This window comes from Drosophila takahashii, chromosome 3L (assembly GCF_030179915.1).
Source record: "Drosophila takahashii strain IR98-3 E-12201 chromosome 3L, DtakHiC1v2, whole genome shotgun sequence".
NCBI classification, from domain to species: Eukaryota; Metazoa; Arthropoda; class Insecta; order Diptera; family Drosophilidae; genus Drosophila; species Drosophila takahashii.
The window spans coordinates 19383738-19400899 of NC_091680.1; the positions used below are offsets into that span (position 1 = coordinate 19383738).

Consider the following 17162-nt stretch of genomic DNA (forward strand, 5'->3'; position numbering starts at 1 on the left):
TGCACATTTTTTAATCGCTCGGCTCATTAACAGAGGCCCTGACGTCGAACCCTCGGAATCGGGGAGCCGCGGAGTGGAATACCTGGGTCGGGTCATCTGAATCGCCATTGTGGCCATTTAAGTTTGAGCATAAATCAGTCGACTGGATGGCGACACTCTCACGCATTTCAATACCCCAACATGTTTCACAGGCATACCTTCGGATATATATAAAGTGTATATAAAAAGAAACGTATCTCAATTTGTTGAGACAGGAGTTTATAGAAGAAAACCACTTTGATTATACTAAACAAGTTATATATTTATCGGCATCATAGGTATATATATAGGTACAAGTATTTAAAAAATAACTTTAGATAAAGAAGATGCTCATTTAAACTGTAGCATTGAATTTTTAAAGATATTTAAAATTCTTATTTTCTTAACCATTAAATATGACCAAGATTACATTTTTATATATTTTGTTTTGTTTATACCTTAAAATATAATATAATTAGCACATTATTTTAAATTTTAAGTCTAATATCAATACAAGATCCCACTTTAAATGTTTTATAACTAAAATGTATTAAACAGTTCACTTTATATCTCTCAAAAAGTTTTCCAATTTCCTCTATCAAAACTACAAACTTTTACCACATTTTTTAAGAGCTCTTTTTTTTACTTAGTAAAAGTTTGTGCCTATATGAAAACCATGCAATATGTAATTGCAGATCCTTTAACCCATGGGCCCGTGCGACTTAATTGCTTTTGCGTGTTTGATTACCGGGGAGGGGAGTGGACTTCTTGGAGCCCAGGGAGAGACTCTAGCATTTGAAGTATTTGTTTTTGTAAGCCGTAAACGTAATGGCGGAATAACGACACCCATTCCCGTTCACAATCTGGGAATGGGAATTATATTCGCCCGCGTCTGGCACTGGTTAGCTCGCATTTGCATCGGTGGCTCTGCGAAGGGGAAGGGCCGGGCCACGGACAACATTGTTGTCATATTAGTAGACGTAACTAACTTTAGTTATTGCTGGTGTTGCGACTTCGCACGTTTATGGTCCATTTAGAAGTATGCAATGGCGATGTTGCGCCGGCTCGCCAACAGATTTATCACCGGCTCCTTGCCTGGGGAGCCCCAAAGATCCAACTGCACTGAGAAAATTCGGAATTGAAAAATGGTAGGATATGTAAGGGGCTATCCATATATTACCTAATCACCTATGGGTGGGGAGGGGGTCAACCAAATAATTACTCCCTTGAAGAAATTATTTTTCTTGTATGAAGAAATGATTACATGATTACATCACCGAAAATGTTATTACGTAATATATGGACAGTCTCTAAATGAAAAAATAATAAGTACTTAATTAGCATTTAGGATGGGATACACATATTTATTTTCTCCTAGTAAGAAACTTAACTTTCAAAGTAAAATAATAAACCGTAAAATTTACTAAGCATCTTAATAACAAGTCAACTTAATGAGAAACTAGAACTGAGGATTTTTTAATTTTGTAAGTCAGCTTCCAAATATTTTGTTCTAAAGCCCGTTCCAGATTTTTTATAGAAAATATTTCAAATATTATAATAGTTTACAAAACCTTTTTTTGATTATGGGCACCAGTTTTTTCGTATTTGTAATAAGCTATATATTCCATTCCTGAAAACTACTACTAAAAACTGGAGATATAATTTAAATCTAATATGCCAATGAAAACATATTTCTTGTTCCCTCCTTCTTAGTGATAACGATTAGTGATCTTTTTTCCCTGTGTGCCACGAAGCTGGCCATGGATCCTTGGTAAAGTTCATCGATTTCCGCCAGCCCGAACAATAAAAACTGCTCAGAGCCAACAGCGGGCCACAAAAATTTGGCAACAAAGTTGCCTGGACAATCTGCAGGACGCGGGCCTCATCAAGTGGCCAACTGATCAGCTCGCCGAGGATGGTGGATATACGAGCTTGAGATGGTGGATCGTAAAAATGTTTGACTGCGATTATATGGCGCTCATGAGAGCGCCACTTTTGCCCAGGTCCATCAAACCATCAAGGCACAATGCTCCTCCGAACGGAATGCTGATGGAATCCCCAGGCCCCGAAATCAGAATTTAGTACACTAAACGAAACCACTGAACAAGCGTGAACCGCAGGCAAACAAACGCCCAAAATATATACAAACATACATTCGGTTTTGTTTTTGCTGACCCACAGCCGTGGCGCAGACTGTATAAATATCGTATAATGTATAATTTATGGGCGCGAGGTGAAAATATTTTCAATAGAAGGTGATTTAAATTTATTAAAGGAATGCTCACGAGCAGCTCCGCACTAAATTAGAATAAGTCGGTTGGATGGGGCGGCCATTTGCTCATAAAAACCCAAGCAAATTGAATTTGTGGACACCCGATGCCGATGCTTATGCCGTTCCGATCCCAAATTCCCCCCGCGATTTCAATCCCAATCCCGATCTGAGCTGTAAGTATCGACACGAAAGAGCTCCGCTCCGCTCCACGCTCGCTTATCAGATGCGAAGGCCCCTAAGAAGAGGCCAGCTCATTTAAATCTCGGCCAGGCCGGGCCAGGCATCCACATCCACATCCACCCGGTTTCCAACCTAAAAAAGTCAACGATCCGATCCAATCCAAGCCTGCAAGCTCGCCTTTTGTTAACACCATAATTTACATTGATTTATGTGCTTAGTTGGCTCGGCATTTTTAATCGGTCAGCGGAGTACCCCTCCCATACTATAGTATGCCATCCTATATATCCATTCCCATCCCATATAGTTTGTCTGTGTGTTTGTGCGAACGCGGCTTCATTTGGTTATAATTAAAATGTCGATGTTATCTACCAGATTTGGACATATTGGCCATTACGTTCGAAATTTAAGCGATTTCTATGCGCGTATTTTGGTTTTTGATTTCGATTTCGTTCGGCATCTCCACTGTCTTCGCTCGGTCACACAATGAATATTGATTGTATTAATATTTAATAACGTTTTAAGAAGCTTTCGAGTGTTAAATGCTTATTTATGCTCGCCGGCCGTGTTTTGTGTGTTGTCTCCGTGTTCCCCATTGTGTTTGGATGGATAATTATGCGTCAAATCGAACGAATAAATTGAGTTTGTTGTCAAACCAAAGCAAACCGATTTCCTGGTTAATTTCCCCAAATAAAACTAAGGATTTTTCGTATATTCTTGCACTTTTTATTTGCTTTCTCACTCAGTGGAGTACGGGTTGCCTTTTTGAGCCAAACAAACACTTAAATATCAGTTCAAACGCAACCAAATGAATTCTTACACAATACGCATTCATAAATAAGATGTCTTAGGAGTACTTTAGAGTTACAATTACATAGAGTTATATTGCATATGCTATAGCCTTAAATGGTGATGAGGTAAGTCGGCAGCCGGCGAATGAACAAGTATAGTAATTATGCATAACTGGAGGGTATACGAGTTCTCGTACGATCTATTGTAGATTGTAGTGTGTGCATTAAAATGGGACAAGCGTGCTCGTACGTAGTATTAGTTACAATTTCAGCTAATCTTAAGCCGCCCATTATATTGTTGCTGTTTCTAGTTTTTTTCTTCTTTTTTTCTATTTTCTGTTTGCTTTTTTTTTTGTTTTTCTTCCAGCGACCCCGAACCGCAGGCAAGTAGGTGAGCAGCATTTTAACTTTGGTTTTCGATTTGTTTGCCCACAAATGTAGTCGCTTCTCGTGTTTCAGTCCAACAAGCTGCAATTGCAATTGCATCAGTAGTTGCTGTTGTTGCTGCTGCTGTCAATCACAGAGGCGCGCACAACTCAAGTTTTCAATTAGACTTTGCCGCCGCCTATCTAGCGGTCATGCTTTAGGAATTGCAACGTGGCCGGCGCATCGGAGGATGACAGGCGGGCCACCTTTGCCGCCGTCGCCGCCGGCGACTCGATTTCACCATCCGAATCGTCGTGCACGTTGATCTCCTCATCCGAGTCCGACGACGAGTTGTCCACCGTCATGGTTGAGCCGCCGCCGCCGCCCATGGGTCCTGCTGCTCCTCCATCGACGGCCAGTGGCGAGGAGTAGTGCAATCGGGAGCGTTGCTCCTCGGCGACTGTCAATGAAGCAGCCACTGCATATTGCCTGGCCAATCCCAGGAAGGCAGCCGCCGAGGGAGAGCTCACCAGACTCCTGAAGGCACTCCTCTCGCCGCCCATGGAAAGATGACTTGCAGCCGGATTGCAGCCTGTGGGTGAGAGTTGCTGCTGTTGTTGCTGCTGTTGATGTTGCTGCTGCTGCTGTTGCTGCTGCTGTTGGTGGTAGTGACTGAGGAGCTGCAGGGCCGCCGGATGCGTGGGCAGGTGCAAAGGATGGTGGTGATGATGCCCGCCAGGAGGTCCATGCAGGGGATGCAGCATCACCGAGGGCGGCGGAGCCTGCGGCGAGTGGTCACCGCACAGGGGCAACTGCGACTGCTGCTGGGGAGTGGGCGGAACGGGAGCCACTGGAGCGGAGGTGGAGGCACTGCTGTGATTGCTGGGCGTGGGCGAACCGGCCGGCGCATCGTTCGATTGCTGCGAGTGCATCGGATTGGCGGGACTGGAGCGCTGACGCTTCAGGAGATTCATGCGCTGGTGGCGACGCCATTTAGCCCGGCGATTCGAGAACCAAACCTGCAGAGGAAAATAAAATAGGGGTTAAGTGATGAACGGGTAACAAAACTTATTGAAAAACTATTCAATATCCTCTAAAGTTAAAAAAAAACATTTTTTTGACGGCGACAGAAGGTATTGTTAACACCAAAGAAATTTTGTTTTTAATAAACTATGATATCAATATGTAGGTCATGCCTAGTTTATGCCTACACTAAAAAAAACTTAGCTGAATCTGTTAATTTGGGTCTCCCTTTTAAAAAAAATGTTTTTTTTTATTCTTGTCTTTTGTATCTTTTAATTATTTTAAATATGGAAGTAATAAAAGCAATTATTATTAATTAAACTTAAATTCTTTTTAAAAAAATTAAAGGTAAATTTGACCAACACCGTATTTAATATTTTCAACATTGAATCTAATATTTTTAAATTAAACCATGCACTTTATTATAATGTAAAGTAAATATGTTTTTGTATTTTATTCAAATAATAATTATTACAAAATGCTTTATTCAATATGCAAAAATTTAAATTTCCCATTCTAGTATTCTAAAATAGCTTGCAGAATATGATGAATTTAAAACCTTCCTTTTTTCTTTCTTTTTGGAAAACGGATACAATATACATAACAAAGTTATTTCGGCTATATTTTTATTCATAAAGAAAAAATTCTTGAATTTAATTTAAGTTCCACAGAAAATAAAATTTATTCCAGGTTACTAAAATATATATTAGCTTGACTCACCTGCACTCGCGCTTCGCTCAAGCTGGTGCGACTGGAGAGCCTCTCCCTGGTGCTCACACAGGGATAGTGGCTCTTGTCGAACTCCTTCTCCAGCTCCTCCAGCTGCTCGGGACTGAAGGTGGTCCTGTTGCGCCGGAACTTGGGCTCATCGTCGTCATCCAGGTAATCGGAGTCTATGTGCCTGTTCTCGTCGGCCGATTCCAAGGTATCATGACTACCAGAGCCGGGTGAGATGGCCCTGTTGGTGGGCACACCACCTGCACCACCGCTGGCCATCAGATGGGCGGAGCTCAGGGAACCACAAGTGGGCGATGGCTGGACCGCACTGGCGGCACTTGGCGGCAGATTGGCGAGCGTGGGAGCCGCCACGGACCACAGGGCGGATGGAGGCGGCGGCGGGGGAACCCCCTGGCCACCGGGAACACTTCCAGCCGGATGCCAGGTGAAGCTGCCGTACGGATGAGGGGGCGGCGGGTAGAGCCCGTAGGCGGCGGTCCGGGCAAACTCGGTGGCCACCCGCTCGGCGGCTCGATTGCGCAGGATGCGATTGATGCTGCTCACCGACGGAGCGGTGGCATTCGTGCAGACACCTGCAAGCAAGGGATTACGCAATTACCAACCACTGCCAGATCGAGATCAAAAGCTAAATGCGGCCGTCGATCAATCAGCGATCAATCTGGGCCCCATTTCCCCGTTTCCCGGATTAGCTGCAATTATCGGCGGATCACACTCACCCTCTGAGATCAGGCGTTCGCGTATCTCCCAGGCGAAGATCGTCGGATTCTCCCGCTTGTACTGCTCGATCTTGGAGACGACCGTCGGCGTGGCCACCTTGGGCTTTGAGCCACCAATTAAGCCCGGTGGTCGCAGCGAGCCTGCAAAAATCAGAGCACATCCGAGAAAATTATGAGACAATCGATTTATGACTATGCGAGCAAGATTTTGGATTTTGGCAATCCATCTGCTTTTTAGCTGGCAGCGTGGCTTATCCCTTTGGTTTTAATATCTTTATCTGTCGGCCTCATCAACATGAAGTGTTGTAAAATAAACGAGAGGGAAAACACTACCTGCCTCGGTACATGCACTAAGATAAAAGCGACTAAACTTGATAAGAAAATCTTTAAAAATAATATGGTAACTATACAATTTAAAAATTAAAAATTTAAATGCCCAACCGTTTTTACAGAGAAAGGAATAAATAATATATTTTACCCTACTGAAGTAAAATTGTATTAACATAAGAATATTTCATTTTATTAATAAGAACCTCACTGATTTTTTTAAAATGTTGTATAAACTATAATACCCAATAACAAAAAAAATTTAAAATAATATCTATTGTAAAAAACTTTCAACTTTTGCCAATAAACTGGTTTAAGAGACTTCCAATTTAAGATATTCACTTTTTAAATATAACTCAAAAGTACCATTAAAAGAGATAAATAAATTTTTTATGGAGATTTAGTTTCTTAAAACCACTGTAATTTAAAATGTGTGTTCTTATCATGGGTATTCTTTATATCTAAATATTTTAATGCTCCCTCTACTTTCTATTCTATAGCAGATATTTTATAAAACATATTTATTTTTTCTCAGTGCCAGGACAGCACGCACCAACCACCACCACCACCGGGGAATAAGCCGCATTTTGATTAATGAGCCAGCCGCGTTTTGGCCACCGCCAGCCAGGAGTTTATGCAATTTTAAGTGGCTAAATTACACGGCTGCGCACACGAGGGATATGACTTGGCTGAGGGGAGGGGCAAGTCGCAGGATAATAACATGTTTATCATAAAAATTAGCAAACAAATCGAAAACAAAGTGCCTATTACTTATCTGATGGCGGAACTGAAGGGTCTTGCTTTCCGTTTTCTTATTTTTTGTTGAGTGTTTATAAGGTTCTTAACTCACCTAGCAACTTGGAGACAGCGCCCTGCTGCGTTAGCATGTGCTGGGCGATATCGTAGCCGCGAAGACCGCCGAACCGGGAGAATTCCAGGAGGCGATGCTGCGACATCAGGGTGTTGAGGGTGCTCCCCGTGGCTCCGGCTGCTCCCGGTGGCATTCCAGAGGCGCCGCCAAAGCCGGGCGGTATTTGCACAGATGTGGGCGATGTGGGGGACCCCGCCGTTACCGCTCCAGATCCCGTTCCCGTTGCCGCTGCTGCCGCTGCCGCCGCCGCTGCTGCTGCTGCCACGGATGCCGCCGCTACTGCAATTGAACGAATTGAATGATAATTGGCCATTGTCATTATTGTGGCTTTAGCTGTCCCGGCCACAATGGTTAATTATGATAAATTAACCGTTAATTGTGTTGACTGAACTGAACTGAACCGAAATGACTGATGGGTTTACGATGTACTCGTACTCGTATTTGTTATTCGTTATTCCTATTCCCCTAGCAAATAAATAAATAAGTACAAATACCAATGACGATCCAATGCGATCGCCAAAATGGTGGCGACACGCAATCGAATCTCCTGGCATCGCGGGCAGATTTATCAAGCTAATTGAAACGACGGGCTGCCAGCACAAAAGGCGAAAATTAAAATATGTACTCAGCTGGCTAAAAAACGACCGTGTATTACGTTAATTCGACAGAATATTATATTTGCCTTCGCTTAAAAAACATACATATATCATTCGGCTTGGGCAACTCGTCGCTCAAATTGTCAATTAGCGTTTTAAATGCGCGTTTCACTTTTGTTGTTTGTCGAGTAAATATTTTTTAAAAAGTACGCGCACCTCCAGTCCTCCCTAACTGAATATATATATGGGCCCATAATCAATTGTGCCGCTCATCAAATGAGAACCAGTTTTGTTTATTTTTGTCTATCGCTAAGAAAGGTGAAAAGCAAGGAAATGGGACTGGCAAATGGGCCACGCACTTGGTATTATGACATGCGTAGCGGTTTCTATTTGTTAGAATTAAATATGCTAACCAGATGAACAGAAACATTAACTATGGATTAACTACATCGAAAGGCTCAACATATTTTTATATTATTTAGTTAAAGCAAATCCATTTATTTTGTAAACTAAATTTTTGATTTAAGTGAACAGAAACCAATTTAAAGGATTATTATAAAATGATTTAAAATCGAATTTGGGGTTTTTAAAAAAGACAATATATGTAGAGGTCCTTAGAGATTTAAATGACCAAAAAAATGTAAATTACACTGGACTTAGCATTTTTTTTTTAGATGTTAAGAGTTTATATAATCATTTATATCATTTATAATCTATTTCGAATTGAAAATTATCTGATTTTAATGTTTTCGAAATACGCATTTAAAAATATCAAAACAAATACATTTCGAATTGTGATACAATTAATTAATTTATTAATACATTGCTCCAAAAGTAAAAATGGATAACATTAGTTCAATTAAAAGCCACTAAAATTAAAATTCGAACTTATTGGATTCCTTAAGTCATGTCACACTACACCTTTGACCTAATTACTTGTATTATTCTCCTTATTTTTATCACAGTACGGTTTATATTTTTCATAAAAGCCAAGCTTGGCTTTGCCGTCGGCTAATTACCACCCGAGCACTTGGGGCACTTACCACTGGAGGCGTGAGGGGCCAGCGATGTGATGCGTTGGGGATGGGGCTCCATTTTCCAGTGCGCGGCCGAGAGGCCAGAATTTGCGACAGTAAGCGAGCCAAGGTCACGGTTTAAAGTCGGCTCAATCAACATGTCTAAGAATCGCCTTAATCAATTTCCCTTTATTTATTGTTATTCTATTTTTTGTTTTATAGCGGGTATTACTTTTCCAGCTAATGTGGAGCACGAAAACGTTCACAGTCACAATTGTCGCACATCCAAGGCAGAAGTATCGATTATAGAAAATGCAACCGGAAACGGAAATGAAAACGCAATGCGGTCAATTGGATTCATAGCGTGCTGCTCACTCACACACACATATTTATATACACGCACACGAAAGCCGATCCCGGCATAAACAGTTAGAAAACGTTCCAGGTTTTCTTTCTTTTTTGAAATATTTTTTTTTCTTTAAATTTCTTTTGAACGCTGCGCTCCGTTGAAACGTTGTTCACGCGAAAGCTGCTCTCAGCACAATGAGCGCTTGAATTTCACCTGGTCACCCGGGTCACTCCACTCCACTCGAACCGTTTCACTCGGTTTTCGAGTGATTTTCGAAACGCCAACCGGTTTGCGAGTACCGCACTTTCATAATGGCGCCCGTTGAGGGAAACTCGCTCTCTCTCGCTCTTCCATGAGAGAGCGGGACAACCATATTGACACTCTGTGCGCACACAAATCAAACAATTATAAACTCGTTGGCAAAGCGCTAAGTATAAACACTGGCAAGAGGAAGAGGTACCAAAAAGAAGAGTAAGTATGGGGTAGAGAGAGAGAGAGGAAGAGAGTTGGGGACGCAGCAAGAAGAAGAGGGCTACGAAGAAGAAGAGTTGGGGAACCCTCGCTGTTTCATTACAACAAATCAACTTTTGGACATCGGGCGTTAGAACTCAACCTTTAGGGGCATTTAACTCTTAATCGACCATTTTAATTGTTGGAAAAGTGAGGCAGAATTGGATTTGTATCATTTAAAACCTTTTAATGCTTTATGTTCTCTGCTGATTGATGGATTCAATTTTCGGTTGCATTAAAGTCGAGACCATGGCCCTAATAAGTAGGCACTTTCAAATACCAATTCATGTTGTCTAATCATTTAGACATGGGATTTATGCAAAACAATAGTGGAGGGGGATACCTACGATTTCGATTAGGAAACTTCACGTGTTAAGTACGAAACAAACCAAACTAAAAATTAATTTATTTTGAAAAAGGCCAAAAAACACACCAAAAGTACTCCAAACTTTTATAAACTGTTTTTGTTTCTTATTTTAATCAATTTTAGTTGCTTTTAACGGGATAGCAAACACCGTTTTTAAGAATCCAAGTGAATTTAGATCAGATAAAATAAAAAAGTTATAAAAAATTTGGTTTATCCTAAAACTAATTTTAAATTTTGGAGAACAATTTATGTTTAATCAAAGTTCGATAAGAATATAATGTTAAGAATACGTTTTTGCATATATTCTGATGTCTAATGATCTTTTTAAATATGCAATGGATATTTTAGTTTTAAGAAGCATGAGTATATCAGTGTGACTCTGTCACTCTTGATAAAAATATTTGGTTTTTCGTTCATAAAATTGTCTAGCTTTGACTACAATGAACAATCTTGAACAATTTCGAACAGTTTCGAAGTGTTTTTTCTTAAAGGAACACTGCGTATTGACATGAGCAACAACCATCAAAAATATTTTTAAAATCTAAGAAAACAATGGAATATTTTGTTCCCAACATTCAATAGAATATTACAGAGTATTAGAATATTACTATAAATTAAAATATTAATTATTAAAACCTAATTAAAATTATCACCAACTTAATCCGAAGTTAAAATAGGATTACAAACTAAGGCCTAGTACTCACTTCAATCGAAAAGCCTACGAAATAAAAATCTCCATACAAAATTTTGAACACGAAATTTTCCGCCTGTCATTTTTGTATAGAAATTTTCGTTTCGTTGCCTTTTTGATTGAAGTGAGTACTAGGCCTAAAATGAAAAAAAATAGGCGCAACAAGAAAATGTCAAGACATTAATCCCCAAAAACAGTTTTGAATTATTATCAGAAAACATTCTATTCAAAAGACTATCTTAACAAGAAGTGGCCCTAAAATTTAAGAAACAAACTATTTTATAGGATTATAGGCAAGAATTTTAATCGGCACCTGAGTGCAGCGAAATTGCATTCATCCTCATCCCGATGGAACCAGAACCTTGGATACCACCAGTGCTGCCATTTTGTCCTCTTTCCGGACAGATCTGTCCTTTTTTTAACGGCTTTATCCGGAAAAAATTTCAAACATCCCCTATCCGGAAATCTATCCTTTTTAAAAAAAAAAGGTTTTGAGTGTTATTTTTGCTAGTCGAAAGTGTATAAACCTGTTTTTATTTGCTAAAATGCCTTTTTAACCATCATTCTTACAGTTCGGCACTTAAAAAATAATTCTTTTTACAAATTATCAAAGAGACGTAAAGCAGTCGATAGATTTTCTTTATAGTACGATTTTTTCTGTAGCAAAAAAAAGAGTAAAGCACTTTTAAAATTTCTTAATTTTTACTCTCAGCTTTTTTGTCAGAAAAAAATTCAGATTTGAACGACTCTTTTTCGGGTTTGACGCAGATATTTAATTTTTTTGTATTACGAATATAGTTACTTGAAATGCATTAATTATTATAATAATTTTAGATTATTACGTATACGCACAAAAATTTACCATGGTAAAATGATCAAACAAAGAAGGTTGTGAGTCGGGCGCAGTAGATCATTACATAATTAAATTTTATTTAAAATCCATTTATATTAAGTAAATATATAACCCATTGGAAAAAACATAAAAATGTAGGCACATTTACTTTTGTCCTTTTTTTTGTCCTTTTCCTAAATTTGTTGTCCTTTTTTTCCCTGTTTTTTGTGGCTTATCTGTCCTGTTTTTCAAGCTGAGTGATGGCAGCACTGGATACCACATACAATCGCATGCGTGGCATGGGGCGTTTGCCATTCAGGTTTATTCTGCGAGGCTAGGTCGTTGTCTTTCGGCCTTTCGTGCGTGATGGATGATTGATGCGCTGCCTGGGCAAGGCAATCCGATGTGAATCGAAACTGCAACTAAACTACACATGGCGTGATCGGCGAGCCACACAGAACAGGGTCCGAATGGCAGAGTGGCCTGCACAGAAGCCAAATTGCATCAAAGCCCACGGAATTGAGTGGCTCACGGCGCTGCAGGATTGGAGGCTGAAAGCTGAGAGCTGAAAGCCGAGTTAAAAAGCAATTACCCGAACCGATTCCAATTCCGGGATGGGATGGGAAGAGGTCCACAAATCTGGATGTGAAACGGTACGATATGGAACGGACTCACCTGGCGATAATGAGATGTCTCACTAAGCTGATCAGAACTGCCTTTGTATTTATTTGTCTGTTCGAATGCAAAGTGCACAATGCGGCAGACACTCGTACATATATGTTCCACCGATTTGTGAAAGGCAAATCATGAATGAACGTTGCTGACGATGACGTTCGAGTGCCCCTCATGCCAGAGATCCAGAGCAAACGCAAACAATCGAACAGGAATAATTTACTAAGTAAATAATATCTGGATACCGATCGCTGCACGGTGAGAAAATAACGACAATTGACTGCACATAATATTATGCATTTTTGACTAAAGAAAGTTAGACTTCAAGTTAGAAGATTAGATTTATAAAAATAAAGCTGTATATTTCTAAAAGCACAATTTTTTATTGAATCACTTTTGATCACTTTTTTAAAGAAATTCGTAACTTTAATCAAGTTTTCTCTAATATAAAAAAGATCAATGTGGAAGTTAGTTTTAAAGGAATATTAATAAAAAGTTAAATTTATTCCCTTTTAAAATATATAAATTTTTAAATATAAAATTTAAGAATAATCTAGCCCACAATTACTTAAATATTAAGATATTTTATAATACTTTAAGACCGATTTCGGAATCATTTAGGTTACATTTTTTACGAGTGTGATTCCTGCGAGTAGCGTGCGCCCTCGCCCCATCGAGTGGCACTTCAACAATCAAGCATTCACACAAGCAGATGGTCCGCAGCCGTTGGCGACCACCTAAATGAAATTTCATTTAGTTTTCGCCCGTCATCGCCGCCGCAATCGCAACCCGCTCCTCGGAGTCTCCTCGTCCAGGGGTCCCGTCTCCTATTTGCTTATGCACACATTATCAACGTACGCCCGCCTCATGGAGTGTTTGTTTACCTAATTCGATTACCGATCGCGTCCGTTCGCGCCATAGTCCGGCGATCACTTGACCATTTGGGTGGCACAGAGCCGTACTTATGGGGTCCCAGTCCGCCAGTCTGTGGCCAGATTTCGTGCGTAATCGCCCCACGGCAGCAGATGCACTGCAGCTGGACTTCGAGATGGAGTGGAGATTGAAATGGAAATGGAAGTGGAGCTGGAGCTGGGGGCTTAATTGAAGAACCTGCCAAGAGGGTACATACTTTCATCGATTCAGAGCCACGGAGGTAAATTAAGTTTTAATAACTTGAAGATTAGGAAAGGTAAGCACTTAAGCTTCTCATCAAATTATATGCCAGAATGGTAAATGGTAAAGTATTTACGCTTAAATCATAGGTAATAATTATTGTGTATGCATATCAAATTATTTAAAATAATACTTATATCGACTTATGAAATAATCATAAATATTAAATTGTGTTTACCCATATTTATGTTCCATTTTCAAAAAAATGTTTACTTGATAATAAATAAAATTGTCTAAAACGAAATAGTGAGCATTACAATTTTTTTTGAATCGACATTACTTTTAAAATAACTTTCTGGAGCTTAAATCCATTTAAGTATCACCATTAAGTTTTTCTTTTTTCGGAAGCTTTTTAAATGATACAGTGAAACTAATATTTTAAATCAAATTGAGTCATCATTTGAATAAAATTTAATAAAAATTAATTCATTTCCATTAATAATTACCAATATAGACAGTTCAAACATTTCAAAATCTATTTTTAAATTCAACGGTTTTTATAGAGATGGCCAAATAATAAAAGAAATCTGTCAAATATCGATACGAAAATTTCCCAATCGATATACCGTTGACTTTCACCTAAATATAGCCTCCCAAGGCTACGGTCACACCAGTCCGTACCATTGATAAATTGGTCATATTTTGGAACGAATTTAGTTAACATTAAATTTAACGAAAACCCCGTATTTTAAGATGCGCACAGTGCTATTGAGCAAACACGATGAGCTGTACCTGGAGAAATGCGCACAGGAGAACCAGTTCTCGTACGGGATAATTGTGGGCCATGTAAGTAATCCGCCACGTCGATTTTTGTTTGTTTCGCTCCGCTCAACTAAATCTCCATTTCCCCAATTTTCCAATTCCGGTTTCTCCAGCAAGCGGACCTCACCAAGAGCGTGGTGGTCCACCTGGCCAGGAACAACGAGGAGGATGCCGACCTGGAGGACCTCGCGGACGTGCGGCTCACCATCTCGGACATCAATTCACAGGCGTTGGCCTCCCAGTGGCTCAGCGCAAGCAAAATGTGTCCCGGATCCTTTGACGTCATCGGTGGGTTTGCGTGCGGCCCCCGCGGTTTTATCAGCCCTACCCAAAACGCATTTAGTGCTAGAGAATATAAATTATGGGATGACATTTAATAAGGAGTAGGCGGTGATGGCAAACCCATTTCGTATAAGTCACTCACTAGGTTTTAATTGAATCTGTAAATAAGTATCGCATAATCTAAGAATATAGGTATATCATACCTAATGGATCATAGATCCTAAAGAAATATGACATACATTCTGGTTATAGAAAGGTTTAAAACATGTTCGTAAGGCCCGTTTTCATAGATCTTAAAGGAATATGGCATAGATTCTAGTTATAGAAAGGTTAAAAAGGTTTAGGGCCGTTTTCTCGTCCGCATCTTAAATTTAAAGTAGGCTTTAAACTGTTAGTTCTCATACGTTCAGGATTTAAAGACTACTTTGTGGAAACTAGAAAATGTATTTAATAATGAAAACTAAATTTAAAATTAACATTATTGAAAATACAATAATGAAAGAATTTACTATATTAGAATACATTTAAATAATTCCAAACCATCTTATTGGACCTATCACCAATTAAGTTTTAATGTAAAGTTCGCATGTTCAGGAATGACATACGAACTCTATCCTAATGTTTTTCTGTTTCTCCCCTAATCTAATTATCGAGGCCACTGATTTTGCAATACTAATTTGCATTATTCTTTGCAGGTATTTTTGTGTCTTCAGTTAGATCCGAAGTTGTGAATGAGCAGAGTCCCGAATTTAAGAATGCCAAAAAGCTGTTTTCAGACATCTACGAGTGAGTGCATAAATTAAGAAAACGAATTTCAAACCTAAACTACTATTTTCCCCCCTTTTCAGCTTGCTCCTGAAAAGCAACAGCTCCTTTGGCGTTTACACCACCGATATTGCACAGACTGATTTCGTATTCCTCTCGTACTCGCTGGCCGACAAAAAGGTGCTCTGCAAGAACTACAGCTATGGAAAGTGAGTAATTGGGTCGTAATCCCTGATCGCAGATACGGGTCTCACTGTGTATTCTTTCTTTCACCAAACGAATCGCTTACAATTTAAAACTAGACATTGCAAAAAAACGTATTTTACGGCAAACATAAAATGCATCATATGGTAACTAACATGTTGAGAACTATGTACTTTCATAACTTTATCCTTTCGATGTTAATTGATCACTTCCTTTGCTTTCCTTGTTGACCTTACTATTCTTATTTCTCGGAATGCATTTTATGTGTTAGTTAACCTTTAGGATTGTTAATGTTTATATGGTAGTTTGATTGTACTTCGTCTTCGGTTTTGATGTAAACTAAAACTGTGTGTTCTTTTCGACAGCGGCGGAACTTTCTCCAACATGGAGTACAGGTTTGTGGACAAGCCCTTCGAGTGGATTCAGCTGGAGTGCAGCTACGACTTGGACGACGTGCTGCCCATTTTGGATTCAACTCGCCGCGTCAACATCGAAGATCAGTTTCAGAACATTATAGTGTCGGTGCGCAAGAATCTGCTGGCCAGTGAGGTCTTTCTGCAGAACGAAGTGGTCGAGGATACCATCGATCTGCAGGCCTACATCAAAAAGAAAAAGGCCAAGGTGGACAAGCTGAAACCGACATCTGCGAGCGGTGGCACAGCCTCAGCAGCCAGCAACACCACGGACTCCCTGCCCCAACTCGCGTCGGAAGGAGTCATCGGCGGCGGTGAGCCCATTCGGGCGAGCATAGTGCTGCCGATGAAGTGTCAGCTGAGCAAGCCGACGGACATCAAGGTGCGCGAGTTTAATGGCACTCTGCACCTGAGCGGCATTATTGCCACAAAGGTCTTCTGCAGCCCGCGGAACAGTATAGCGGATGTGAAGCGCTTTCTGCGCGATGATGTGCTGCGTTCGCTGATCACGCGCATTCAAGTGTACTGCGATGGACTCACCGATCCCTATGTGACCAACGAAGCCTTGTACATTAGTGAGCCACCGCGACGGGTGTTCTTCAGTCTGCCTTCGGAGGGTCCGAGCACTTCGATCGGAGCAACGGTTCAGTTTTCGGAGTACCTATTCCGTGGCGAAGCACCCACTGTGGTGGTGGCCCAGGCCAAGCAGATCCTGGACGTGGAACTGGACCCAGAGACGATTTCCGTGGAGGCCGAAGGACTGCCGGATGACTCGAATTTCACCAACGGAAATGCAGGCGCCGATCGCACAGACGATTCAAGGATTTTGCCCAGCTCGATGCCAAAGCCAGAACTTTCGCGCAGCCTCTACATGGTGGGAATTGCAGTGGCCCTGCTGGTTTTACTGGCGTCCGTGGCCCTTCACTATGTCCTAGCCGATGGGTAGGCTGATTCTATGTCCAAACCACTTTATACGAAATGTTTTTTATACATATATATATATATTATTTGCATGTGTGCCCGCGCACTCACCTCTCTATTGTGATCGTTTGTTTTTATAATCCATTGTGTACTCGTAGTAGTAAAAAAAGAATGTGTTTAGGGATCACGTTAAATAGTTTTATTGTGGAAGCAAAACTGTGCAGCATTTAACACCAATATAATAAACTAATAAGTAATATACATATCTGTGATTCTTTGGTACGCCTATAAGGAAAGAGTCCTTCGCTAA

At 40.3% G+C, this 17162-nt stretch overlaps 3 protein-coding genes across 3 annotated transcripts; 1 reads left to right on the top strand and 2 right to left on the bottom strand.

Moving 5' to 3' along the window:
• Window positions 1-3197: 3197 nt before the first annotated feature.
• eyg (eyegone) lies at window positions 3198-9093 on the bottom strand. Its single transcript, XM_017150856.3, has 5 exons — window positions 8939-9093; window positions 7279-7578; window positions 6102-6242; window positions 5368-5957; window positions 3198-4643 (listed from the first exon to the last, which is right to left on the bottom strand). Exons 1-5 carry the CDS (start codon window positions 9069-9071, stop codon window positions 3828-3830), a joined length of 1980 nt encoding a protein of 659 aa, XP_017006345.2. The 5' UTR covers window positions 9072-9093; the 3' UTR covers window positions 3198-3827.
• Window positions 9094-11892: 2799 nt separating this feature from the next.
• LOC108063692 (uncharacterized) lies at window positions 11893-12095 on the bottom strand. The gene is given in 2 exon segments (XM_017150851.3): window positions 11893-11984; window positions 11987-12095. Coding segments are annotated over 2 exon segments (201 nt in total).
• Window positions 12096-14098: 2003 nt separating this feature from the next.
• Window positions 14099-17113, top strand: LOC108063755 (protein odr-4 homolog). Its single transcript, XM_017150952.3, has 5 exons — window positions 14099-14291; window positions 14381-14555; window positions 15245-15335; window positions 15398-15523; window positions 15884-17113. The coding sequence occupies exons 1-5, from the start codon at window positions 14199-14201 to the stop codon at window positions 16875-16877; spliced, it is 1479 nt and encodes a 492-aa protein (XP_017006441.2). The 5' UTR covers window positions 14099-14198; the 3' UTR covers window positions 16878-17113.
• Window positions 17114-17162: the final 49 nt, after the last annotated feature.